Source organism: Meles meles, chromosome 10, assembly GCF_922984935.1.
Source record: "Meles meles chromosome 10, mMelMel3.1 paternal haplotype, whole genome shotgun sequence".
Taxonomy (NCBI): domain Eukaryota; kingdom Metazoa; phylum Chordata; class Mammalia; order Carnivora; family Mustelidae; genus Meles; species Meles meles.
This window is the reverse complement of record NC_060075.1, coordinates 87,330,230-87,356,974: the sequence shown is the minus strand read 5'-3', so window position 1 is coordinate 87,356,974 and position 26,745 is coordinate 87,330,230. Positions and strand designations below refer to the sequence as shown.

The following is a 26,745-nucleotide window of genomic DNA, read 5'->3' as shown; positions in this document are numbered from 1 at the left end:
GTTTAATGGGTATAGAGTTTCAGAGCTGGAAGATGAAAAAGTTCTGGAGATCTGTTTCCCCAACAATGTGAGTATACTTAACACTACGGAGTTGTGCCACCCAGGCATCCCCCAATTGAGCACATTTTTTTTTTTTTAAGATTTTATTTATTTATTTGACAGAGAGAGAGAGATCACAAATAAGCAGAGAGGCAGGCAGAGAGAGGGGGAAGCAGGCTCCCTGCCGAGCCGAGAGCCTGATGCAGGACTGGATCCCACGACCCCAAGATCATGACCCGAGCCGAAGGCAGAGACCCTAACCCACTGAGCCACCCAGGTGCCCAATCGAGCACATTTTTTTTTTTTAAAGATTTTATTTATTTATTTGACAGAGAGAGATCACAAGTAGACAGAGAGGCAGGCAAAGAGAGAGAGGGAAGCAGCCTCGCTGCTGAGCAGAGAGCCCGATGCGGGACTCGATCCCAGGACCCTGAGATCATGACCTGAGCCGAAGGCAGCGGCTTAACCCACTGAGCCACCCAGGCGCCCCCAATCGAGCACATTTTTAAAGATCTTATTTTATTCAGTGATTCATGACTCAGGCAGCGTCCCATCCACAGATAGAAAGGAGTTCTGAGTAACTGTACAAAACGAAAGACTTCTAGGCAGAAGGTGTGGAAAACCAATCTGTCTGCTCTGGGGCTAAAATACAACACGAAGACAGAGTTTGGGGATAAAGAGGAACAACTGTTTCATTACTTTGCCGGGCAAAGGAGGCCGCAGCAGGCTAATGCCTTCAAAACAGCAGACACCCCCTCTCCTCTGGGGGGGAAAAGGCCGAGGGGTTTTATTGAAAATTATAGGATTGGGGTGCCTGGGTGGCTCAGTTTGTTAACATCTGCCTTCAGCTCAGGTCATGATCCCAGAGTCTGGAGTAGGGCTCCCCTCTCAGCAGGGAGTCTCCCTTCTCCCTCTGACTCCCTCTCTCCTGCTATTACAAATAAAACCAACAAAACAAAACAAAAACAGGGCCTGGCAGTTTTGCTAGGAACCTGGGATGGGCTTCCAGCTGCCGTCATTGTCTTCAAAGTGGTCTTAAGACTCACTGACCCCCTGAGTCTTGTTGCTAAGTGTATGTTGAGGTCAGCACAATGTTAGCATCTGTATGGAGTTCCTTGGAACATCGGATTCTACAGAAAAGTGAAGGGGAGGGAGAGGCTTCAAGAAAGGAAGATAAAAATGTGTATCATCTAAAGTCAAGCGTTGCTACAGCATTACTGTCCATCTTAATTTCCATCCATCTTTACGTTTCTCTAGCAGTTTCAAAGGGACAGGACAAAGCTACACTAGCAGAAAGTGGATTGGTGTGGCAAGGTCTCTTTCCTTCAGGCAATGACCGGGGGGTGTCTATCAGGCAGATGATTCTGATTAAGACTCCATTTCTGAGAGGCAACAACGCATTCTCAGTTTGGTGATGGGAAACTTAGCCTGAGTGAGTCCACTTTGGGCCTGTTGTCGTGTTTTTAAGAGTAACCATTTAGAAGACAAATAGTTACCATTATGTGCTGAGTACCTGGCTTCCTAGGGGTGGCTTATGAGGGAAGGACAAATAACACCCAGTTCAGCAAGTCAGGATCTAAAATTAAACCATGAGTGAAATGCAGAGGGTGCAGTGTTCACTTTGCCCTGTACCAGGAAGCAGCGCAACCTAGAAATTTTGCCTGGAGTGATATAAATTGTTACACTATTCAGCTTTTCATTGCCTAGAACAAAAAAAACCAACCATTGTAAAAGCTTTGGAAATTGTGTTGAGCAGAGATGACAACACAATATATAAAGTTTATGTAGTATTCTAGGAGTTAGGCAAGCATAAACATTACCCCTTAATTATTACAGCTTCGATTATAATCTCAATGTTGTGTTAACAGACTATTCATCCCTCCTAGACTTTCCTGACTTAGAAATGTGCTTATCCCAAGTACCAGCTCTCATGTTAAAACACCCTGTGAGGGGCGTCTGGGTGGCTCAGTGGGTTAAGCCTCTGCCTTCGGCTCAGGTCATGATCTCAGGGTTCTGGGATCGAGTCCTGCATGCGGCTCTCTGCTTGGCAGGGAGCCTGCTTCCTCCTCTCTCTCTCTCTGCCTGACTCTCTGCCTACTTGTGATCTGTCTGTCAAATAAATAAAATAAAATCTTAAAAAAACAAAAACAAAACAAAACACAACACCCTGTGAACATTTGTCTCTCCGTGATATCTGTAAGTATGTGCAGGGAAGGGTTAGCAAGTGGACATTTCAAACGGATTCTTAAGCACAGTAAGCAAATGCAGCGCATGAACCTAGACAGTATCCTAGTTCAGAGGGAAAAAGTTATAAAAGATGTTCTTGGGACAATTCTAGAAACTGGAATATGGACAGAATATTGAGTAACATTAGCACTAGCCCGAGGGAGGAAGGTCCACACCTGACCTAATCTTTGTACAACACAAGTACCTTCACTTTCAGATAGCCAAATGGTTTGTACTTCCCAGCAGCCCTACCTGCATTTGGGGACTGTGTGTTTTTCGATCCCCCTCCCCCCCAAACAACCCCGCTCTGACCCTCAAGTCCCACAAGACTCTTACGAAGGAATCTTTTTGCCCAACCATCTGCTGGTGAATTCAATTTCAACCTGATTTCAACCTGCTTATACTTAAATTACTTTTTAGAACAGCTAATATCACCGTGCAGTTTAAAAGGAAAATCCCAGGGGCGCCTGGGCGCCTCAGTCAGTTAAGCGTCTGCTTCAGCGCAGGTCGTGTTGCCGGAGTCCTGGCATCCAGTCTCCTGTGGGGCTCCCTGCGCAGCGGGGGTCTGCTTCTCCATCTCTCTCTGCTCAACCCACTTGTGAGTTCGTGTTCTCTCTCAATAGGTAACCTCTTTAAAAAATTAAAAAAAAAAAAAATAGGGACGACTGGGTGGCTCAGTTGGTTAAGTGGCTGCCAGGACTGCATGATTCCAGCGTCCTGGGATTAAGTCCCACATCGGGCTCCTTGCTGGGCAAGGAGCCTGCTTCTCCCTCTGCCTACCACTCTGCCTGCCTGTGCTCTCTCTCTCACTGACCAAAAAAACCAAAAAAGAATAAAAAGTCCTGGGAGAAACTCAGAATCACAATTTCATGCTCTTTATCCCGAGAGTGTAAAAACGAAAACCAAGAACTGTAGTAGTAGGCTGTGACATTTTAAGAGGTGATGAACTCACTGGGACAAGGCAGTGCTGCTATTAATATTCAGTATCTCTTGTTTGTATTAGTTACATACAAAACTCAAATTAGTTACTTTGCTGCCAGGCTCATGGCACCATGGATTTTAAGTATTCTGCCACCAAGAGCTTGTCTACTACGATAGAGCGGGTATGAGATGCCACCAAGATCCCACTTAGTCTTAGCACTTAAGGCTATGTAGGAACGTGTTCATGCATCTGAAAGTTAGGAACTGATTTAGGGCACGGTAACCAGTAGAGTAGGGGAAAGGTTTCTGCAGCGCGAACCCGAGGCGCGGGTTGGCCCAGGGTCCAGCGGAGGGGGTGGGGGTGGGGGTGGGGCCGGGGCCGGTGCTGCTAAGCCCGTGCCCCGCAGCGCCTCCTTTACCAAGATGGCCTCAGCGTTGGGGTCCGCGGGGGCGGCCATCTTGGTAAAGGCCGAAGCGGCAGTTCCGACGCTGGCAGGACTGTCAGATTCGAAGGTCACAATGAGTGAATGAGCAGGCCAGGTGGAGCGAACTTTGCCTCGGCCCATGGGTTCAGCTCGCCTCCGGGATGGCAAGGCGGCGGGCGTTGAGGCGGTGCCTGCAGCTGTTGGCGCCCTCGGCAGAGCCAGCGCGCCGGGGCCGGGGGCGGAAGAACCTGGGCGCCGGCCGCCGGGGCCACTCCCGCTGCGCGGCGGCGCTGTGTCCGAGGGCACCGTGGCCCGCAGCCCAGGAGGAGCAGCAGCGGCGGCGCGCGCGCCCTGCCGCCCCCTACGCCAGGTGAGCCCCGCCCCGCCCCTCCGCCGCGGGGGATTGGAGCGCCGGGAGGTCTGCGCTCCAGCTCCCGCTCCAGCCTGGCGCGGGGCGGCTTCTTCCCGCCCACGCATCCCTTTAGCGGAGCAGCCAGCACTCCCGGCCTGGGGCTGTTTGTGGACTCCTCCGCGAAGCAGAGCGCGCCGTGGGTGGGATTCCCGGTGCCGAGCCCTGCCCCCTCCTGGAGACGCTGCGCGTGTGAGCGGCAGGGCTCCGATTGAATTTCCGCACCTCGGGAGTTGCGGAGCCCACATCTCTGAAGCTGCCTGGGTGAAGAGCCACATTTTTTTTTTTGTTTGTTTTCCCCCTCCTGTTGGGAGAGTAGCCGTCTCTGGGACTTGTTTCAGATCCCATCTTCTCTGCAAATCACCAGGTTGCATCTTCCCTGATCGGAATACATGTGGGTGTACCTTTGGCTGTATTTGTAAATGAGTGGTCGACAGCTTCCTTAGAGGAACTTATTTCTGCTTCATATATGGTATTTATCTTAAAAAAAAATCCAACAGGTTTCTCTGCTTTTGTATTCAAAGTTAACTGAATGGGAGAGCAAAAGAAAGGAGCAAAGTGGGGTGGGGTGGTGGAAGCTGGTGCTTTCTTGAGTTTTCTGTCCCGTGGTGGTTTCTTAAGTTATGTATTGCAGGTTTTTCGGAGCGGGCATGCGGGTAGCCTTTTTTCCTCCCCGATGTAGAACTCGCTGTGGTCCTGATAGTTGAGGAATATGTTCCCACGGACTCCAGCCGTGCATCAACAGAGCAGTCGAACCTGGAAAATACTGAGAGAATGAGAAAAGTTAACCTTTAAAAAGTCACTTAGTTCTTGTCTTTGCCTTTACTGTTATAATAGGGCTTCTCTCGTTTACTTTGGCTGAGCATGGAGTATTTGCTGTTTAATAATTCTGATTAATTTATTGAGAAAGTCATTCCTGAGCTATAGCTCTCTGAAAATTAAACAGTTTCAATCTCAGTTAAAAGTGTATATCTAGCAGTTCTGTTTATGTTTTAGGTACACCGTTTTTGATGTAGCCTCGGACGTAGATATCGTTTAGAAATAAGTTATGTAATCTTTAAAAAGAAAAGATTACCTATATCCCGCAACAGTTTGATGTTGTTGCAAAAAAACATGAGGTCTGTGAGAGAAGAAATTAGGGCAAGTGTACTTGTTTAATAATTTAGAACTGTTGTGACTCAACTGGAAATACAGTCCCAATTTCAAAAATTGCATTCTGCAGGGTTTCCTGTTGCAAGAATTTCTGTAAGTCTCCAAGAGGGGAAAATACTTGAGTAGTTCTCATACCCAATTTTTGCTCACAATTCCAGGTTAAATTGTACAGATTTCACATTGTAAAACTTAATTTTTAAATTAGTCCAGGGATGATAGTATGAAGGACATTTTTTTTTTCTTTATTTTTTAAGATTTTATTTATTTATTTGACAGAGAGATCACCAGTAGGCAGAGAGGCAGGCAGAGGGGCGGCTGGCGGGGGCTGGGGGGGGTGGGGGGGTGGGGGGGCAGGCTCCCCTCTGAGCAGAGAGCCCAAAGCCAGGCTCCATCCCAGGACCCTGAGATCATGACCTGAGTTGAAGGCAGAGGCTTAACCCAGAAGGACATTTTAATATAAGCGTTCCATTGTAGGGTTTTGTTTCTGTTTTAGTTGATAGAGTCATCCTCTTATGTTTGTTTGAAAAGGTTATTACGTTCCTTTGGTACTTAGGAGTTCCTTCCGTACTTAGGAGTTTGGGGATTTTAAAGAACATTTTGTCTGTATTTGGGAAAGTACTATTTGCCTTTGATTTTCAATCTCCTTTTTCTTTGTAGTGGTAGGTAGCTTTGGAAGTAGAGGGTTTTTTCCATTCCGTTCTACTCCTTTCATGTAAATAAGAATATGACTGTAGATGGGGGCTGTGTTGATCTGGCATTTTAGATTGAAAAGGATACAAGTAATAAGTGCATTGAAGGGGCGCCTGGATGGCTCAGTGGGTTAAAGCCTCTGCCTTCAGCTCAGGTCATGATCCCAGGGTCCTGGGATCGAGCCCCACATCAGGCTCTCTGCTCTGCGGGAAGCCTGCTTCCTCCTCTCTCTCTGCCTGCCTCTCTGCCTACTTGTGATTTCTGTCTGTCAAATAAATAAATAAAATCTTTTTTAAAAAAAGTGCATTGAAATATTATTGGGGAAATGAACTGTGCATGAAATTAATTGTTAATAAACACCTTTATATTGAAGGCCTATGAGGGCATGTGTAGAATTGGCATTTTAAAAAAAATCACTCATGTGGGGCACCTGGGTGTTGCAGTCCCTTAAATGTCCGACTCTTGGTTCTGCCTTAGGGCGTGATCTCAGGGTCGTGGGATCAGCCCCAAAGTCAGGCTCCCCGCTCAGTACAGAGTTGGCTTGAGATTCTCCCTCCCATTCCCTCTCCCCTCCTGCCTCAAATAAGTATATCTTAAAAAAAAAAAAAAAATTGTGATTTCTAGCATAAGGTTCAAGTAATATACCGTTCTAACTGAAGAATTCTACCTACCTGTCTGTAATTTATAGTGCTTTGGTCGACTTGTCTTTTTTGAATTAATAACTGCTTATTGTGTATTTAAATATTAAGACTTCTGTGACAGATTATATGTGAATTTGGATGACCTCAGGGGCAGTTTGTTATGTCAGAAAGTCTTTTGTCAACTCGGTTGGATAACGTGTTATCAGTATTAAGATTGTAACTTACAAAGACCTTTCGAGTATTTATGTATTTTTAGCTTGTTTTAATGGACATGCCCCATTCCACAGATGAGGCAGTCAGAAAACTGAGAGCCTAAGAGATGTTAGCAGAGGTCCCTGAACACAGCAGCTCTGGCATTGTGCAGGAATGTCCCCTGCTGCCCCTTGTTAGAAAGGGGTACCAATGAAACCAGGGTCGAGTGGTGGGGCTCAGCAAGCTTTGGTCAGCATTACAGCCATAGATTACACCCCTAAACCTGTTTGTGAGTGATCAGTAGCATCAGTTCTAGGGATACAGGCCTGGCATGAAGATGGATCAGCATCAGTTCAAACGTGTGAATGAGAAATAGCTCAGTCTGTACCTGCTACCTAAAATAATCCATCTTTTCCCTGGAAGGCAGCAGATTTTCTTTTTTTTTTTTTTTTAAAGATTTTATTTATTTTTGAGAGAGTGAGCGTGCTCAAGCAGGGGGAGCGGCAGAGGGAGAAGCAGACTCCTCACTGAGCAGGGAGCCAGATGTGGGACTATATCCCAGGGCCCTGGGAGCATGATCTGAGCCCAAGGGAGGTGGTTAACTGACTGAGCCACCCAGATGTCCCAGATTTTCAGGTTTGTCTAAATTGGGGGTCTTCCCAGATTAAGGGCTGGTAACATATTGGCTGAACGGGAAGTGCCTGTATACTTCCGTGCTCATTTATAATCTCTCGTTTTTAGAGTAAAGTTGTCATAATAAACCCCCAGCTTCCTCATTGTTTCTGGCACCCCTTAAACTGGTAAGGTGCTTGCTTGTTTTGCTAAGACCCTGATGCTAGGACACCTGGACAGCAGCAATGATTAGTTTGAAAAGTTTTCTGTATTTTGAGGATCCTTCAAACTACAAAGATGTTCTCTTTTCAAGTCACTGTGTTCCTTCCTTTGGCTTGTTTGGAGAGTTTGTGAAAAGTACTGTATATATTCAGAATATCGTGCCGTTGGTGCATAAACAATGAATCTTGAAACACTGAAAAAAAAAAAAAAAAGAATGTTGTGCCATAATATGGTTGAAGTATCGAAGGACAGTTTAAAAGAGTTTCTAGGGCACCTGGGTGGCTCAGTGGGTTAAGCCTCTGCCTTCAGCTTAGGTCATGATCTCAGGGTCCTGGGATCGAGCCCCGCATCAGGCTCTCTGCTCCGCAGGGAGTCTTCTTCCCCCCTTCTCTCTCTTTGCCTGCCTCTCTGCCTACTTATGATCTCTCTCTGTCAAATAAATAAATAAAATCTTAAAAAAAAAGTTTCTAGACTCCCTTTTAAAAAAAATGTTAAGGCCCATTTATCTGTTTACAAGCTAAACTAAGTAAAATACCGTACCTGAGGTGAAATGTGTCCTTTATCTTTTTTATGCTCATCATATGTTCTTTTGGTCCAAGTGTTTTTAAGATTTTATTTGAGAGAGAGGGAGAGGAAACAGCAGACTCCCAAATGAGCAGGAACACAGGGCTCGATCCTGGGATTGTGACCCGAGCCAAAGGCACTTAACCGACTGAGCCACCCAGGCACCCCAGTCCAAGTGTTTTTAAACATAATTACGATGAGTGTGGCTTATAAACAGCCCCAGCTCTATCCCCAGCTACAGCTGGACCCTTGGAATGTCCTGTAACCCTCCGGCCTGACGTGCTTCACCTGTGAAGTAAAGGCGTCACAGAGTGATGAACTTGAGTCATGGAATGTTCAAGTGAGAAAGGACTTTAGTACGTACCGGCCCAACCTCTTTAATTTATAGATTTCCTGTTTCTTCTCTTGAAAGAGTTTTTAGCCTATCATGATCTTGCAAAACTGAAACCTCAAAATGAGACTTTTCTCCCATTTCACTTTAACATTCTTGGGTGAAAGTTGATTCCTCTCTCATTCTTTGCTCATCTCGCGTCTCACTTTTATTTGTAGATGAGATGTTCGTTGTGTATAAATGTATATGTGCTGTTCACAGCCTATTTTTTTTTAACTGCGTGAATATGAATGCTGGTGGGCATGGTGGGTATCATCACAGTGAAGAAGTTGACGAGCTCTGGACCGTCTCGGCAGCATTCTTCTGGTTAAGCATGAATATGTAGAACTTTATAATTCCTTTTTGCTTAGCTGCTCAAATGTCTTAAATCATACTTTATAATAATGGTCATCTCTGATTTACTATAAACTGCTTACATTTTAGTAAATTTTGTTGAAGACCTAACTGTGCATTTATATGGTACCCCGAGGCCACACAGTGGTCACTCCTCCAAGTTTTTCTGGGACTGAGTTTCTCAGGATGGAGGGCTCTCCATGCTGTGACTGGGAAGGCCCGGGCACACTAGATGTGTTGGTCCCCCTGCCTGAAGTTGTCTCAATCGACCGTGATTAACAGTCCTTCCCAGTTGGAAGGATGAAATGCCATGGGGGGTTATAGGAACTCAAAAACATCTTTTCAAAGGCAAGGAAAATATCTTCAAGGTCTCCTGGATATTATCTGTTTATACAACTGGAGTATAGAACTATATAAATAAAATCACTTGTTCTTTTCTGTGTAACTTTAAACGCGAACAGTTCACTGATTAAATAGGTCACATTTGAACTCTTCTCCATGTAAAATTAAAAGGGCAGTTATATTTATGAGGGAACTTATCAGGGAACTACTAAGTGTTTTTCACTTTGAAAGGGAAAAAAGAGGACATTGTTGAAAGCAAAAAAGGCTAGCCTTGTCGTGAGACTGTAGCTGTTGGCTATATGCTGCCAACTTGGAACCTGGTATCTGTTCTAGATAAACTTACTGGATTTTTCTTGCAGATTTAACATGATTAGTGGAAAGAGCACGGGCTCTGGAATCTGATTCTACTTGGGTTGGATCTCCAGGCCCAAATGCTAACCAGCTTTTTGACTATGTAAACTGCCTTTTTAAAATTTTTTTTAAATTTTTTTTTATTTATTTGACAGAGAGAGAGATCACAAGTAGGCAGAGAGGTAGGCAGAGAGAGAGGAGGAAGCAGGCTCCCTGCGGAGCAGAGAGCCCGACGCGGGGCTCGATCCCAGGACCCTGAGATCATGGCCTGAGCCGAAGGCATTGGCTTAATCCACTGAGCCACCCAGTCGCACCCCCCCCTTTTTTTTTTTAAAGATTTTTATTTATTTGACAGAGACCCTGTGAGGGAGGGAACACAGGCAGAAGGAGTAGGAGAGGGAGAAGCAGGCTCCCCACGGAGCAGGGAGACCCACGTGGGGCTCGATCCTAGGACCTTGGGACAATGACCTGAGCCGAAGGCAGACGCTTAGACTGAGCCACCCAAGCGCCCTAATGTAAACGGTTAAACTCAGTAAACCTTTTGTTACATCACCTTGAACATAAGGATGACCTCTACTCCTGGACTGTTGAGGGTTGAATGAGATGGTGAATGTGTTTAAAGTGACACATAGAAGGCAGTGAACTAGAGCGGTGCTGCGCGGCTCACCTGAGTTTGCATTAGGAGGGATTCCGTGTTTCCATAGCTTCCTTGACCTTCGCAGCTGTGGTTATTGTCTCATTTGGGATTAGTTTTGGGAAGCTTAGAGCTGGAAAAATCAGAGTGGGAATGGTGGCCCTGAAGTCCTAGTTCTTGTGCCATTCCTAGGAAGTGGGCTTCACACTCAGGGTGGCTCCGGCCAGCAAGATGCAGGAAAAATCAGAGTGTCTCCCTTGCCCTTCAGGGAGACTCCCAGGAGCAACATGGGAGACTTCCGCTCGAATCCCTCCCCCCCCCCTCCACTCGAATCCCAAATGTCGGTAGGGCTCACCCCTGCTTGGAAAGGTAGGAAAGGTGGTCATTTAGCTGGTGCCTGGCTAGCTACCCTAAGTAAAACTGGGCCTCTGTTACTGAAGAGGAAAGAGGGGACTAGATTTTATGGTGGGCCTCTTCTAGGTGTTTTGGGTTTTATTTTGATTTTAGAGCATTTTTTTACTTTATTTATTTTTGGAAGATTTTATTTGACAGCAAGCAAGAGCGTGAGCACAAGAAGAGGGAGTGGCAGGGAGTGGTAGGGAGAGGGAGATGCAGTCTCCCCACTGGGGGGCTCCATCCCAGGATCTTGGGATCATGACCTGAGCCAAAGGCAGATGTTTAACAACTGAGCCACCCAGATGCCCCTAGAGCATTTTTAAAATTTTTATTTAGGTGTTTTTTTTTTTTTTTTTTTTTTTTTTGAGAGAGATGGGATGGGGTGAGAGGAGAGGGAGAGAATCCTAAGCAGCCTCCATGCTCAGCTCAGCACGGAGCCTGATGTGGGCACCTTCTCAGGACTGTGAGGTCATGACTTGAGCTGAAACCTAGAGTCGGATGCTTCACCAGCTGAGCCACCCAGGCGCCCCGGCATCTTCTGATCTTTCCGACCAGGTCACATCTTTACTGTTATAGGATTCAAGGGCTCAAGAATTCCCCCAGATTTTTTCGTTTTTATTTCCGTAATTAGGTAGTTAGAACACCCTCTGTCGACTTTTGTCTCACTGTCCTTTGGTTACTTTTGCTTTTCCTACAATTTGATTCCCAATGAGTCTTTTTAAATGTGAAGAATAATTAGAAGATTGAACTCCTGATCTTCATGTATTTATTCTTTAAGTATTTATGGAACACCCCTCACATATAGGCTGCTGTGGGTTATCATAGACCCTGTGAATCGTCATCGATTATGTTTCTTTTTCTTTGGGTTTGGCTTCCTGGGAGCACCGAGTCAAATCTGTGACTCAGCTGGACTGAATACAAGTCTGTGGCCTCTCCCACTTGGCTCTTAGCCCTGTGGTCTTCCCAGTCCTAGCACCGTGTGGTCGTCTCAGGGTGATGCTTCCTCTCTAACTTGGAGTGTGGGGCAGGGAGGAAGAGTGGGCTTCACGGTTGGCATTTGCCGGGCTAGCATAAATTAGGGGGTACTGGAAAGTCTTTTTGTTCCTTAAATGTCTGTCCTACTTTTATGCCAATGACTAATTCAAAGTAGCTGTTCTTAATCCTGCCTGTGTATTGGGATCACCTGCAGAGCTTTTTCAAACTCTCTGGGAAACCCCCACCTGACCTTTTGATTCAGTAGCTTCGAGTATAGTTTTTAAACCATTGGTCATTCTGATGGGCAGCCAGCCTTGAGAATCCCAGGTTTAAGGCTTTGTATCCGGCTGACTTGGAGATACTTAGGGAGGAGCCCCACGTTGGTACCTATCAGTCACACTCCAGATCAGATCCTTCCTTAATTACCTGTTTTGACCACGGGAGGCGGAGGTGGGAGAACCCTGAGACTACTTAGTTTGGAGATAGAAGACAGTGAAATGCTTTAGGGGACATTTAGCCAGCGCTGGCCTGGCTTGCCTGTTTTGCACGCTCCTATGATGGAAAGCTTCTCCTCTGAGCCAAAGAATCTTGCTAACTGGGGCTCCCGTGATGGGGAGAGTGCTGATTTTAGGTGTGGCTACTATTAGAGTCCTGAGTTTGCGCATTTTTCCCCCTGGGGGGCAGACAAGGGAGGTAAGGAAGTGAAGGCGGAGAGGATTATTACTTTCAGAACCAGGACACGGTTGAGCGTTTAGGAAGGATCTCCTGGTGGATTCAGAAATTTGCTGAGGCCACAAGGAGCTATGGGTTTGCACAGGAATCCTGTGGAGAGTTGTGGTTTCATGTTTGTTTTGAGTTGTGTGAATTTTAGGAAGACCAGGGCTACTTTTACTCAAATATAAGAACAAAAACAGGTTCCAGAGTTCATTTCAGTTTGTTTGTGCCATTACCCTTACTTAGCTCCCATATTTTATTAGTGCAGAAATTTAAAAATGGACTATATGCTTAGAACATGATGTAGTGGCTTACAGTTGTTGTGGGCTTGTTGTGTGCCAGACGCTGGGTTTAGGATTATGTACATTTTGTCCAATACCACAATGAAAGGGCGTCAGACGAGGAAACCAAGACTTAGAGGTGACAAGGGTACCTACCAAGTTGGGAAGTATCTTTTTTTTTCTTTTAAGATTTTATTTGTTTGACAGAGAGACACAGAGAGAGAAGGGAACACAAGCAGGAGTGGGAGAGGGAGAAGCAAGCTTCGCTGTGAGCAGGGAGCCTGATGCGGGTCTCAATCTCAGGACCCTGGGATCATGACCTGAGCCGAAGGCAGACGCTTAACGACTGAACTACCGAGGCGCCCCTCAACCTAGTATATCTTCATAATACCAGGAATTAGATAGTAATTATAAAAGCCAATCAAAAATGTATATAATTAGGATGTCTTGGTGGCTCAGTCCCTCTCCCTCTGCCCTTTCCTCCTACTTGTGCATGCACTTTCTCTCTCTCTCTCTCTCTCTCATTCTCTCCAATGAATAAATAAAGTACTTTAGAAGTATATATAGAATTGAACTTAAAGTTCCTTTGAACTTCAAGATTATGTTAGTTGACCTTTTGGGGATGTCACGTGGTGCAACGCTGAACCTGCTGTTACACTGTCAGCAGACGGACTGAACAGGGTCTGGCCTCAGCAGGGCTCTGGGCCTTGCTTCCTTGTAAAAGCCCCTGCTCTTGGTTGGTTTGTTGTTACTTACCTTTTCCTCAGGAAGGATTGATGAGGCTGATGTCCAGGAGTCTGCCCTCCGGCCATATTCCCTTGTACATGAGCCAGAGGCCCAGGGAACCTCCCTGGTGCCTGTCTCGCTTTCTGTCACCCTCTGTTGACATCAGGGCCCCATAACTAGTTGTCCGCATCCAGAAGCTTGAGAGCCTTTTCGGCATCCCTGGTGCTGGGGACCTCAGAACTTCTCTTTAGTGCAAACCCCTTGGCATATAAGGAGAAGTATTTGGGCCAGTTGTTTTGGAAACGTCTTATCCTAAAAACTGTAGTTTTCAGGATTCATAGTCGATACTTCTGTAAACCTGTTTCTCCAAAATCTGTAGGGTCGCTGAAGAGGTTTTTTTTTTTTTTTGGCCTGGAGTTTGGATACAGTAGACATTCAGTGTTTGGTAAATGTCTCTAGAAATGATTGAAGTCTAGGCCTTATACCTGGAATCTTTTTTTTTTTTTTTTAAAGATTTTATTTATTTGACAGACAGAAATCACAAGTAGGCAGAGAGGCAGGCAGAGAGAGAGTGGGGAAGCAGGTTCCCTGCTGAGCAGAGAGCCCCATGCGAGGCTCGATCCCAGGACCCTGGGATCATGACCTGAGCTGAAGGCAGAGGCTTTAACCCACTGAGCCACCCAGGCGCCCCTACCTGGAATCTTTTTAAAGGGTGAAAATCTAATGGCTGTTTGATGATCAGATTTGTCATGAAAACTCTTCTGAAATATTTTAAGCTCTAAATGATCTCCTCCTCTGCCTGATAAACCCGGGAAACTACGCTTGCTCCAAGTAGCTAACGTTGGTGTTCTCGGCTGAAAAACACTCTGTTTATCCCTTGCGAACCTGGCCTGGGAAGGCGGCTGCCTCCAAGCTAACTTTAGCTGGGGGGGAGGGGCATGCCAACCACGGTGGTGGCCACGTTGGAGAGGGAGGCAGCCATTCTGTGGCCGTGGCTCAGGCCTCTTGTTCTATGGACGGAGAAAGTCTTAATGATGGTAAGTGACTTTTTAAAAAAAGACTTTATGTATTTATTTGAGAGAGAGTGCATGTGAGTGGAGGGACAAGCAGAGGGAGAGGGACAAGCAGACTCCACACAGAGCGTGGAGCCTGATGTGGCGCTGGATCCCACAATCCCGAGATCATGACCTGAGCCAAAATCCACAGTCCAATGCTCAACTGATTGAGCTATCCAGGAGCCCCGATAGTGACTTTTTAAAGCTTACAGACTTCAGGGGTGCCCGGGGTATGTCTCAGTAGGGTAAGCGGCTGTCTTTGGCTCAGGTCCTGAGCCTAGGGTCCTGGGATTGAGTCCCACATTGGGCTCCCTGCTCAGCCAGGAGCCTGCTTCCCCTTCTCTCTGCCTGCTTCTTTGCCTACTTATGTTCTCTCTCTCTGTGTCAAATAAATAACATCTTTTTTAAAAAAGCTTACAGACTTCAGTGTGGATAGTTTCGATTTACTATGGCTTGACTTTTGATTTTTTGACTTTATGATGGTGGGAAAGGCATATATATTCAGTAGAAGCTGTACTTTTTTTTTTTTTTTTTTTAGATTTTTATTTATTTATTTGTCAGAGAGAGAGAGCCAGAGAGCGCGAGCACAAGCCCACAAGCAGGCAGAGAGAGAGAGGAGGAAGCAGGCTCTGGCTGAGCAGAGAGCCCGATGCGGGACTCGATCCCAGGACACTGGGATCATGACCTGAGCCAAAGGCAGTGGCTTAACCAACTGAGCCACCCAGGCGTCCCTAGAAACTGTACTTTGAATTTTGAACTGTACACCGGCTGACGGTTCATGATGTGATTCTTTTTTTTAATTATTATTTTTATTAACATATAATGTAATATTTGCCCCAGGGGTACAGGTGTGTGAATCGTCAGGGTTACACACTTCACAGCACTCACCATAGCACATATTATCCCCAGTGTCCATAACCCAATCAACCTCTCCCTACCCACCCAAGATGTGATTCTGACAACTCCCGGGCTCCCAGTCAGTCCCGTGATCCCGAGCGTCCACAGCTGACACACTTGCAGCCGTTCTGTCCCCCACACAACCATTCTGTTCTTCACCTTCGGTACGGTAGTCAATAAATACATGAGCCGTTCAACGCTTTATTACAGAACAGGCTTTGTGTCAAATGATTTTGCCCAGTGGTAGACTCATCTAAGTGTTCTGTGCACGTGCAAGGCAGGCTAGGCTAAGCTGTGATGTTTGGTAGGTTAGGTGTGGCAAACGCATGTGGTAATTTTCAACTTCAGGATGGGTTTGTTGGGATTGTCACCCTGTTGTAAGTTCAGGAAGTTGGGACCAGAACTGAAGTCAGAAGTAAAAGAGAGTGTTTCCCCCTCTTACCCTTTCTTTCTATCCAGGATCTATAAAGACCAGTTTCTCTCTCTCTCTCTTTTTTTTTTTTTTCTTTTGGCGAGAGAGCACATTCATGTGTGTATGAGCAGGGGGGAGGGCAGAGGCAGAGGGAAAGATAGAGAATCTTAAACAGGCTCCATGTCACATGGAGTCTGATGTGGGACTCGATCTTATAACCCTGAGATCATGAACTGAAATCAAGAGTCAGACACTTAATGAACTGAGCCACCCAGGGGCCCCTCCATTCCTTTTCTTTATGGGGGGGGAATACATATATCTTTTTCTATGCGTTATACTTTATTTTATTTTTTAAAAGATTTTATTTATTTATTTAACAGAGAGACACAGAGAGGGAACACAAGCAGGGCGAGTGAGAGAGGGAGAAGCAGGCATCCTGCGGAGCAGGGAGCCCAGTGGAGGGGCTCGATCCCAGGACCCTGGGATCATGACCTGAGCTGAAGGCAGACGCTTAATGACTGAGCCACCCTGGCGCCCCTGTGGGTTATACTTTAAAGACAAGAAGCTTTCTTTTTGCATAACGGATTGAGAGAGAGACAGGAGAGAGACCACATTTTGAAAGTATATATTGTTCTGATCTTGGCTGATGGAATAATGAATGAACACTTAAGGTCCTATAGCAGATTGAGGAAACATTTTTTAAGTTTCTCAAGCTTCAAACTAGTCTTTCCTCCCCATATCCCCCAACCTTTTCAGTTAATGAATTGTATCGTTTAGGCCAGAAATGAATCTGAACTTTTTGTTTGCCTTATTTTTTTTTTTTTTTAAAGATTTTATTTATTTATTTGACAGAGAGAAATCACAAGAGAGGCAGGCAGAGAGAGAGGAAGGGAAGCAGGCTCTCTGCTGAGCAGGGAGCCCGATGTGGGACTCGATCCCAGGACCCTGAGATCATGACCTGAGCTGAAGGCAGCGGCCTAATCCACTGAGCCACCCAGGCGCCCCCTGTTTGCCTTATTTTTAAGATACTAAGGAGGTGATAACTGTCATTTCAGTAAACATCCTGCTTTATGCACGTTTTCTCTATTTGCCATAACATGCCATTTTATTTATTATTATTATCATTATTATTTAACATGCCATTTTAGTAGGATTATCCTAAGGATTCCAGTTAGAGTACTGTGGGTGGTATTTTTTTTTTTTTTTAAGATTTTATTTATTTATTTGACAGAGAGAGATTACAAGTAGGCAGAGAGGCAGGCAGAGAGAGAGGAGGAAGCAGGCTCCCTGCCCAGCAGAGAGCCCGATGCGAGGCTGGATCCCAGGACCCTGAGATCATGACCTGAGCTGAAGGCAGAGGCTTTAACCCACTGAGCCACCCAGTCGCCCCTGTGGGTGGTATTTTAAAATGGGCTTTGGTCTTAAGCTGCCTTGTTTATTGTTTCTAATTCTAATCAGACCTTTGCTTTCTTACTTAAAGGAAAAACTCTTACTATGATAGAGAAGACACATAGTGTGTATGTATTTGGAGACTTAAAATCTTTTAATAGCCTGTGAAATGACTTTTTAGTTCAGTATACCAATTTGGTCAAATAGTGAAGAATTTTCAAAGCCTTTGGTGTTCTTTAATCAAGAACATTTGCTGTCCTTGACCAGTTTTTGAAAAGAGAACATGTTCTCTAGTAGATATCCTGGAGGGTCGGGTTGAGTTCTGCACTCGCTCTTCTCAAAACTGTCTGTTCTGAGTCTTTGGTGCTTTTGGTAAGGTAGGTGAATTACTTGTGTCAGGTGACAGAACACAATCTAGTAACAAATTCCATGTCCTGGGGCGCATGGGTGGCGTGAGTCGGTGTAGCGTTATGCGTCTGCACTTGACTCAGGGATGATCCCAGGGTCCTGGGGTTGAGCCCCCACCAGCCCCCTCACCCTGTGGGCATGCTTCTCCCTCTGCTTCCCGCCTTTGTGCTCATGCGCACCTGTGCTTTCTCTTTCTCTCTGAATTAAACAGATAAAATCTTTAAAAGAAAAATTTCATGTCCTCATTTTAGGGGAAGAAAATGCATAGGTCTGGGGAGTATCATGCTTCAGAAGCAGTGGAACAGTCTTCCTGAGGAATTTTTTTTGCAAGAGTCCATTTTCTAGAGTCTGGAGGAGGCAATGTGGAAACGGCATGGTTGGTTAGGAGGTCGGGGATTTCCTTAGAGTGCTGGCGGGTCCTCTTTTCAGGGGAAGGTAAGCTTGCCAAGCTGGGTTGGAGGATTGGGATAGGATTCCTTGACAAGGGTTTCCCATGAGTGTGGGCTGACTTGGGTTTAGGTTTGTGGGCTATTCTCGGGGCAGCTTCCATTCTGGGGGTCCGGATAAGCGAATTAACTTGATGATTTGTTGAAGTAAGTTTTCTGTCTGTAATCAGATGAACACTTTATAAGGCAAACTTAAAGTTTCTTTTTTTAACACAAGAAAAAAGATTTTTTTTTTTAAAGATTTTATTTGTCAGAGATAGGGAGAGAGGGAACACAAGCAGGTGCAGAGGGAGAGAGAGAAGCAAGCTTCCCACTGAGCAGGGAGCCCGATGCAGGGCTCGATCCCAGGACCCTGAGATCATAACCCGAGCTGAAGGCAGACGCTTAACAACTGAGCCTCCCAGTCACCCCTATTTTGATTTTTATAAAGATCAGGAAACTTAGATTTTTTTTTTTTATGAAAATGCTTTTTTTTTTTTTTTAAGGATTTTATTTATGTATTTGACAGAGAGAGAGAGATCACAAGTAGGCAGAGAGGCAGGCAGAGAGACAGGAAGAAGCAGGCTCCCCACAGAGCAGAGAGCCCGATGCAGGGCTCGATCCCAGGACCCTGAGATCATGACCTGAGCCAAAGGCAGCAGCTTAATCCACTGAACCACCCAGGTGCCCCTGAAAATGCTTTTTTTAAACAAAATTAAGAACTGTTTCAGCAATCTATTTTTAAGTCTATCTGGAATTGTAGAATGTTCTTTCACTTGGATCCAAAGGTTCTAGTTATCATACTTTGTATATTTTCACCGAACATAAATAATAGTAGAAGGCACAATATGCATTTGGTTAGTGCTTGGGAATACTAGCCCATGACGTGAGTGCTCCTCATTACAGCCTTTCAGGGAGACATTTGGTTGTTATCTTAATTCACAGATGAGCAAGGCCATGTTGAGACAGGTTAAGTTACTTTCCCCGTGATGATTTCTCTGCAGTTAGTGGAAAAGCTAGACTCCTGTCTTCTACAGCCCCCACCAATGTTCTTTTCACTGTTGTGAAGGTTAATTGTTTGCTGTGATAGATTTCTGTCTATTTCTATGTACACATATATCTAAATGCATTTTATGTATATATGTATACACACAAGTATTCTAAGATTTTTTTTTTTTTAAGATTTTATTTATCTATTTGACAGATCCCAAGTAGGCAGAGAGGCAGGCAGGAGGAGGTGGGGGAAAGCAGGCTCCCTGCTGGTCAGAGAGCCCAATTTGGGGCTCAATCCCAGTACACTGGGATCATGACCTGAGCTGAAGGCGGAGGCTTTAATCCACTGAGCCACCCAGGCGCCCCTAAAATATTTTTGACTAAACTATTATTAAAGGTTGTCATAACTCAATTTTAGTGTGCTCCCAGGTATTGTATATTAAGCTATTAGCTTTGTTTTCCTTTAACGTTTTAGTGAAACTGGTTGTTAAGTCAACAATGTGAGGTTAAAAAAAAAAAAGAAATTCACTGCTAACAATTAATGCAGTACTTTCTTTGTTGATGTATGGGGTGTACATACCTCCCACAGAACATTCTCCCTTTCATTAGCCAGTGTACTTCCCACGCTAGGACAAATCTCCCCTCCCTACCAGACTCCTGAATGCATGTGGGGATTAACACCAGTCTTCAGGGAAGTCTGTATTATCTCTGAGGGATGGAGACTGTTTAGTTTAAGCTGTGGAAGCCCTTTGCCGACACTTCGGTGAATTGGAATAGTTTTGTTAGCTATGTTACCTAGCGTTACAGTATAAGGACCCTTTTCACCAAAGATAGGACTGCAGCTCTAAAGGGTGAATTTCATGTTATTTGAGATATCTGAAAGTAGAATTCTGAATGTTTTCCAGCTTTCTTGTCAGCATCTTTGTGCGTACGTAATGGATAGTCACTCAATTAGTATTTATTAAATGTCCCCTCTAGGAGTAATGATTTGCAGTGTCATGATTTATGAGTGCATTGAAATCCCAAACATACATTGTACTAAAGTAATTTTTTTCTTTAACTTTCTGAATGATAAAGCAATGCATTCAATTCTAGGCAGCTGGCAAATCCTAAATGTCAAAGAAAGAAAGGATAAAACATTTGCTTTTGAAACAGAGAGCTCTTGTTTTTGAAAGCGTTTTACCCATGTGTGCAGTTATTAAAATAAAATATTTGTACTTGGCAGACTTGTCTTCACCAAATGTCACAGGGACGTGGGGTAAGTCCTTCTCCTGTTAAGTAGGCAATTAATCTTCAAAGAAATGTAGAGAATGTAGTTGATAATTACTGGATGGAATTTATGTCGTCCTCTTCGTAACAAATTGTTCTTTAAAAAAAGAGTGCTTATATTAGTGGTCCTAGGGCTTTGTTTAAAATTTGCTTCTGGATTCTAAATTCAGCTGTTGTTCACAAGGTTAGCTGTTCACAGAGGAAAGGAGAGTCAATACATTAATTGTGGTTCTGATTCTGTTTAATTACCAAGGCTAACATTTTTGTTCTTTGTCTAAAATCTGTATCTCCGTATAAAAACTGATGTATTTCGTTAATGTCAAGACGGAAATTTTATGCACATTTGAACACCACTGATCCCAGGTTATGTCATATAATGGATGGTCTTATAATAATAATTTTACAGTCTTAGTGACACATAAAATGACAGTGTGCACCCTTCATGGTGCCTTGAATAGGATGGAAATCAGCATCTGGTAAAGATCCTCATCAAGTTTTGAACCCTTATAACACAGGTTGTTGCCCATGTATGCACGTCTCCTTTCGCTTACCGCTGGGCTGAGAGGAAGGCTGAAATGTTAGTTGTTAAATTTGGAGAGAGATCTAGAACCAGAAATAAGGAGGAGACTTGCTACGTTTAATTAAGGAAACTCCAGCCTGAATGTGTTACCGGGCTTGTCTGAATTTACAAAGCGGAAAGCAAGTGACCAGCAGGGCCACACACAGAACCCACTCTTGTTCTGTCTTCGTTTTTCCCATCATTTGATCTTTTCGGTGTTTGAATGTGAGCCCTGTGAGGCTGTTGCTGTGCCCTCCAGAGCGGCCAGACCACTTGGAGGTGATGAGGCCCCCTTCTCCCCTGGCCCAGGCTCCTGTTTGTCCGCCCGCCGAGGCTCACTCTGTCGCTGGAGCACCTGTTGGTGGGGCTCGTCCCTTTGCATGTGCACCGAGTGGACTGCCAGTACTTTTCCTCCGAGAGAACAAGTCCAGATTGTTACAGTTCAGGTTTTCATGTCCTTCTGTGTTTTTCCGAATCATTTCACACTCAGTGCAGAGTGCCCACATGGCGTGTTGCCTGGACACTGTCGTGGTCGTGTGTGATCCTGTGAATACATGTCCAGGCATTGAAGGATATTTTAAAAATCGTGGGCAAAGGCCTGGTGATGGTAAGAGGTGGCCGTGAGGTGGGAGTGCGTGCGTTTGAGGAAGTAGAGGAAGGCCACGTGTCTGCCACAGAGCAGAGTGTGGGCCGGGCCACAAACACCCTCACAAACACCCTCACGGCGCATCTTCTTGCTGACTTCTGCCCTCATTCTGAGAACCAAGGGAGGGATCTGGAGATTTTTCCTTTTCGTTGGTTGTATCAGATCTGCCTTTGAAAAGATCATTCCCGAAGACTGGATTTTGCGTGTGTTGGGGTGTTCAGAGAGGCGTGTTCAGCAGCTCTTTGCTGGAGAGCAGTTTCTGTGGGTGGACTGGGGTGAGAGCCTGAGTGGCTGGAAGAAAATGGGGACGGCATGCAGAGACCGTTTATTACGTAAGGATAAAGCAGAGCACTGACCTCCTTTTCCACTCTCCTTCTACTCTGGGTCCCTGGAAACCTCCCTGTTCTCTTACCTTCACTTGTGTCACCCCCGGTGCAGTCTGGGTCCCAGGGTCACCGTGTCCCTGCGAGTCCATGAGCTCATCTGCTTGGACGACTCCCTGTCGTCTCACCCCCTGTGTCAAGCTCGCTGGGTCAGAAATCCACCCTCTCTTCCATTCTCCGAACACTTGCTTTCCCCTAATTCCTTGGCTTGGTCATTGGTGGTGTCCTTTCTGACTCCTGCCACTCTACCCATCCCCCAACCGGCCCTACGAACCGCCCAAAGTTTGCCGCCACCCAGAGGCTTAGGTCTTGCTGATTCACTCTTGTGTTTCTTGGATTTATTCTGTGCTTTCTCTTCTCACTGTTGCTGCTTCCTCGTCTTTTGACTGGCCTGCTATACCTCTTAGTGTTTCAGGTAGAAAAGGGCATTGGGGGCACCTGGGTGGTTCAGTCGTTAAATGTCTGCCTTCGGCTTGGGTCATGATTTCAGGGTCCTGGGATTGAACCTCGCATCGGGCTCCCTGCTCAGTGGGAAGCCTGTTTCCCCCCTCCCACTCTCCCTGCTTGTGTACCCTCTCTCATTGTGTTTGTCAAATAGATAAATAAAATCTTTAAAAAAGAAAAGAAAAGGGCATTAGGGATGCCTGGGTGGCTCCTTTGGCTGAGCGTCTGCCTTTGGCTCAGGTCGTGATCTTGGGGTCCTGGGATCGAGCCCCGCATGGGGCTCTCTACTCAGCAGGGAGCCTGCTTCCCCCTTTGGCTCCTGCTCTCCCCCTGCGTGTGTGCTTTTTCCCTCTCAAATAAATAAATAAAATCTTAAATAAAAAAATGGGCATTGTGATACCTACCCTGAAATTTTGCTAGGAGCAGTAATTTAAATAGCATTTGTGAAACAGGGAACAGAGGGATTCCGTGTTATTGGATGTTCCCGGCTGCCTATTTCTTCTTCACAAATTTATCTCCCTAGCTCCAGTGTTTAGTGACACCCTTTCGTTTTTGCCGGGCTACCAGAGTTGTCTCCTTTTTAAGCTCCTTCATTTTTTTCTTCATTGCTTACAGGGCAGCCAGACCTCCTTCAAGTCTCAGGCCAGGCCCCAAATTGGATCCCAGCCCTCAGGCCTCTGCTGTTGGCTCTTACAAGCCTTCATTGCTTCTTATGTCCCAGCCGCATCACATGACTCGATATTGTCTCAAAACTCTGTTTTAACTTTGCTTTGTAATTTTTGAATCAGAGGGCCCATTTCTCCTTTCTCTTTATCTTCTGATTGTTTTAATGAGCCAAACATTTATTACATAGATGGTAGGAATGTTATATATGTATTTATATGTGTATGTGTATGTATGTACGTATAGGTCTGTGTGTCTTCATAGGCCCGTGTATGTGTCCCACAAACTGTCGATCATCACAAGAGGTTGGTAGCATCAGGTCAGCTCTGCCGTCTATTAGACATATCGCTTTGTTGGGAAATAAAGTTTCTAAATTTGGTGCGTTTACATCTGTTAAATGAAGGGGGGTTTAACTGGTTGGTCTTTTTTGTTCCTCCCTTTATAAAGTCCTGGGCCTAAACTTAATGATAACCCGGGGAATTATAGAGCAGTTTTTCGAGAAGAACCAAGATAACTCACCCAGATTCTTTGCTTTCTGGTGGAACTTAAAGAATTGAGATATACGGCCAGTTCACAGGTTACGGAAAAAAGAATTAGTATGTGGTGAGTGGCAACCCCTTTATGGACATTGTGTGATTTTGATCCTTTGAACCCCCATGAGGTAAGGAAGTATTTTACAGATGAGAAAATTGAGGCCTAGAGAGGTGGTTATTTGCTTAAGATACAAAGCTTGTTAGGCTGTCTTAGCCATGAGGCTCCCAGCAACCAGTGGTGCTGAGCATAACACTGTGTGCTCTAGCTTTGGCCAGCTGTGGTTTCCCAACACCCATTATTCCTTAGACCAGACACTATTCTACTATAGACGGTTTGGAAAAATAGTTTTAGTTCAGTGTACGTGTTCATCCTAGCCTTTACGTTCTTTCCCCTTTCCCTCCCAGACAGTATTTCTATGGTAAATATCACTGAGGCCATAGAAATATTTGGCTGTCTGTTGTGTTCATTTTGTTAGGGTTATGAAATGTATTATGTGTATGCATTGTATTTAAACTGGACAGAAAGCAAATGTTTGCTTAATAGAATCAGAAAGAAATGAAATTCATGGCAGATAAATGCGTAATCTTTTTTGGGAAAGATTTATTAGAATGCACGCACACAGGAGCAGGGGAGGGGCAGAGAGGGAGGAGAGAGGGAATCTCGAGCAGACTCCCTGATGAGCACGGAGCCTGACCTGGGGCTTGATCTCATGACCCTGAGATCAGGAAGTGAGCCCAAATCAAGAGTCAGATGCTCAAATGACAGCCACCCCTGTGCCCCTGGGTAAATGCATATTCTTAATACGTTACCACTTTTATGTATCTGGAGTATCTCCATAGTTCAAAATGAAGGATTTGGTTCCTTGGGTTAAGTGGTGGTGGTGGAAATAATGAGGCTAACATTGTCGAGCTCTTACCATGTGTGTATGTGTTACATTTGTTATAGACATGTTACATGCCTGTTTCTAAGTGCTTTATTTATGTTAGCTTTTAAAACCTCTCCATAAACATCAGAGACAGGTACTTTTGTTACCTCCATTTAACGGATGAGGAAATCGAGGCCCAGAGAGGGTAGGAAACTTATCCAAGGTCACTACACTGTCTTGGCAGTTCTAAATCTGAATTAGTTCAAATTTGCATGGCTCACCATTTAAATACATTATTGAAATGTCTCTCCACTAATGTTATTGTATCCTTTCCTGGGATCTGAACTCAGTGTGTTTTTTAGGGGAATTGGTAACAGAGTATCTTCAAAGTAAAAACGGCTAGGCCTAGTGGAGTACTGAGTTATCTTCAAGGAACTAAGGCAGTCCTTCTCACTGCGTTTTTAACAAAAGCATTTTTAAAATTCAGGTATGAAATGCACATTCAGGAAGGTCCTTTAATTGTAAAAGATACCATTGAAATGGAAAATTTCTTATGTTTAAATGCTGCCTGCTGGATGGACCTTGCTTTGGATTACAGCAGATAAGGGGTATTTAAAAGGTTTGGCAGGAATAGGTAAAGCAAACATCTTTTCTATTTAGCAAGCAATAATATTGGATTCAGAAATTGTGTTTTGCCAAAAGAAAGTTTGAGCTGATAGAGACCTACAGTTTTTATAAGCTTGAGGAAATTTCTCTTTCCTAAGAAATAATACTACAGATGTTGTGTGATAAGTTTTAATGCCTTTATGTTCAAGTCCATATTTCCACCCCTTCTGTTTTTTTAGTTCTGAAAAGGACATGGATGAAAATGAAAGCAGCCAGTCCCTGATGACAAGCAGCCAATATCCCAAAGAAGCAGTAAGAAAACGCCAAAATTCAGCCCGGAGCTCTGTAGGAAGTGATTCTTCTAGGTTTTCCAGGAAAAGTTTCAAACTGGATTACAGACTAGAAGAAGATGTAACTAAATCAAAGAAAGGAAAGGATGGCAGATTTGTTAACCCATGGCCGACGTGGAAAAATCTCTCCATTCCAAACGTTCTCAGATGGCTGATAATGGAAAAAGATCACAGCAGTATTCCAGGCTCCAAGGAGGTAGAATTTGGTTTTCTTGTGTGTGTGTGGGGGGGGGGGGGGGGGGCTATGTATTTACTCTTACTATTACTTAATTTTGCTGTGAATTGTATTATGACACTCCTTTTGAGCCCCTTTTATGTGATAAGACCTAGGGCCAGGTTCTGGGGAGAAAATTGAATACAGTGCCTTAAGTTGATAATTGAGCAACGAAGTACATATATTAATAACCAGCTCTGATCTGTGGCAACTAGAGGTAGGAATAGAGCATTTTAAAAGTATGAGGAAGGAAGCAATTGATTCTAGCTGGTGGGGCTGAAGACGGCTTCCCGGAGGAGGCCGTATGTACTTGATCTGGGCCTAGAAAGATGAAAAACATTTTGGCAGTGGTTTTCATGTGGGTGATGGCATGAACAAGGTCATGGAGGGGAGCAAGTACAGGACATGTACTGTGAAGTAGGAACCTGATGTGTGTTTGGAATATGAATTATGAAGGTTAAGACATTGCCCAGAGTGCTTAGCTCCCCCACTGCCCCGCAATCCTTGATAAAGCTGTTAAAGCTAGAAAAGAGATTTTCAGATAACTTATCCAGACCTTTAAAAATTGGCAGTAGGTCACTGACCTTTAAATATGTGGGTTTTGGGGCACCTGGGTGGCTCAGTGGGTTAAAGCCTCTGCCTTCGGCTCAGGTCATGATCCCAGGGTCCTGGGATCAAGCCCCGCATCAGGCTCTCTGCTCAGCAGGGAGCCTTCTTCCCTTCCTCTCTCTCTGTCTGCCTCTTTGCCTACCTGTGATCTCTGTCTGTCAAATAAATAAATAAAATCTTAAAAAAAAAATGTGGGTTTTACCTAGGATGAAACGTATTAACATTGGGCATGCAGCTTATTAGAGCAGTGTGGTTCTATTTGCAATGGGGTAGGTGGCTCCTAATTGCCAGAGCTTCTCCCCTCCCACCACCTTTCTTAATTTCTTGCCCCTCTTCACCACCTGTCTCCTTTGGCCTCTCTTTTCTACCAACCCCTGTCCTGCTAGGCTTTGTGAGGAGTGGGGAGAGCAGGAACTTGATGGGAGTGGGGGATGGGATGAAAAGAGTGGGTGCATCCTTGATGGCTTAATCTGTGCTGGGAAGCATAGCAGGGCTGGGAGGTGGTGGGGGTTGGGATGGAGGTGGTGGGAGATCCCTTACCTTGGTGAGTGTCGTTGCTATTGTTTTTAAGGATATGGGATTAAAAAAAAAAACACCCTAATATTATCACTTTGATGCTAAGGAATGTACACAGTATTAATCCTAGTTAACAAATTCATTACGGTGAATAATACTTTTCCAACACCTTGTTAGAATGAGGCAGGGCATTAATAGATAAAACCTGACAACATGGGTGCACCTGGGTGGCTCAGTGGGTTAAGCATCTGCCTTCACTCAGGTGAGGATCC

The 26,745-nt window shown here is 44.9% G+C and overlaps 1 protein-coding gene across 3 annotated transcripts in view; it reads left to right on the top strand.

Moving 5' to 3' along the window:
• Positions 1-3,643: 3,643 nt before the first annotated feature.
• The window catches only part of NAPEPLD (N-acyl phosphatidylethanolamine phospholipase D), a 54,638-nt gene continuing 31,536 nt past the window's right edge, over positions 3,644-26,745 (top strand). The window contains exons 1-2 of one of the 3 annotated variants that reach the window (XM_046020439.1): positions 3,644-3,981; positions 25,024-25,330. In XM_046020439.1, the coding sequence (XP_045876395.1) occupies positions 3,773-3,981; positions 25,024-25,330 (516 nt within the window). In that variant the 5' untranslated portion in view covers positions 3,644-3,772. Of the gene's footprint in view, positions 3,982-4,103; positions 4,493-25,023; positions 25,331-26,745 lie in introns of those variants that run through there. The other 2 variants (XM_046020440.1, XM_046020441.1) reach the window with 2 other exon arrangements.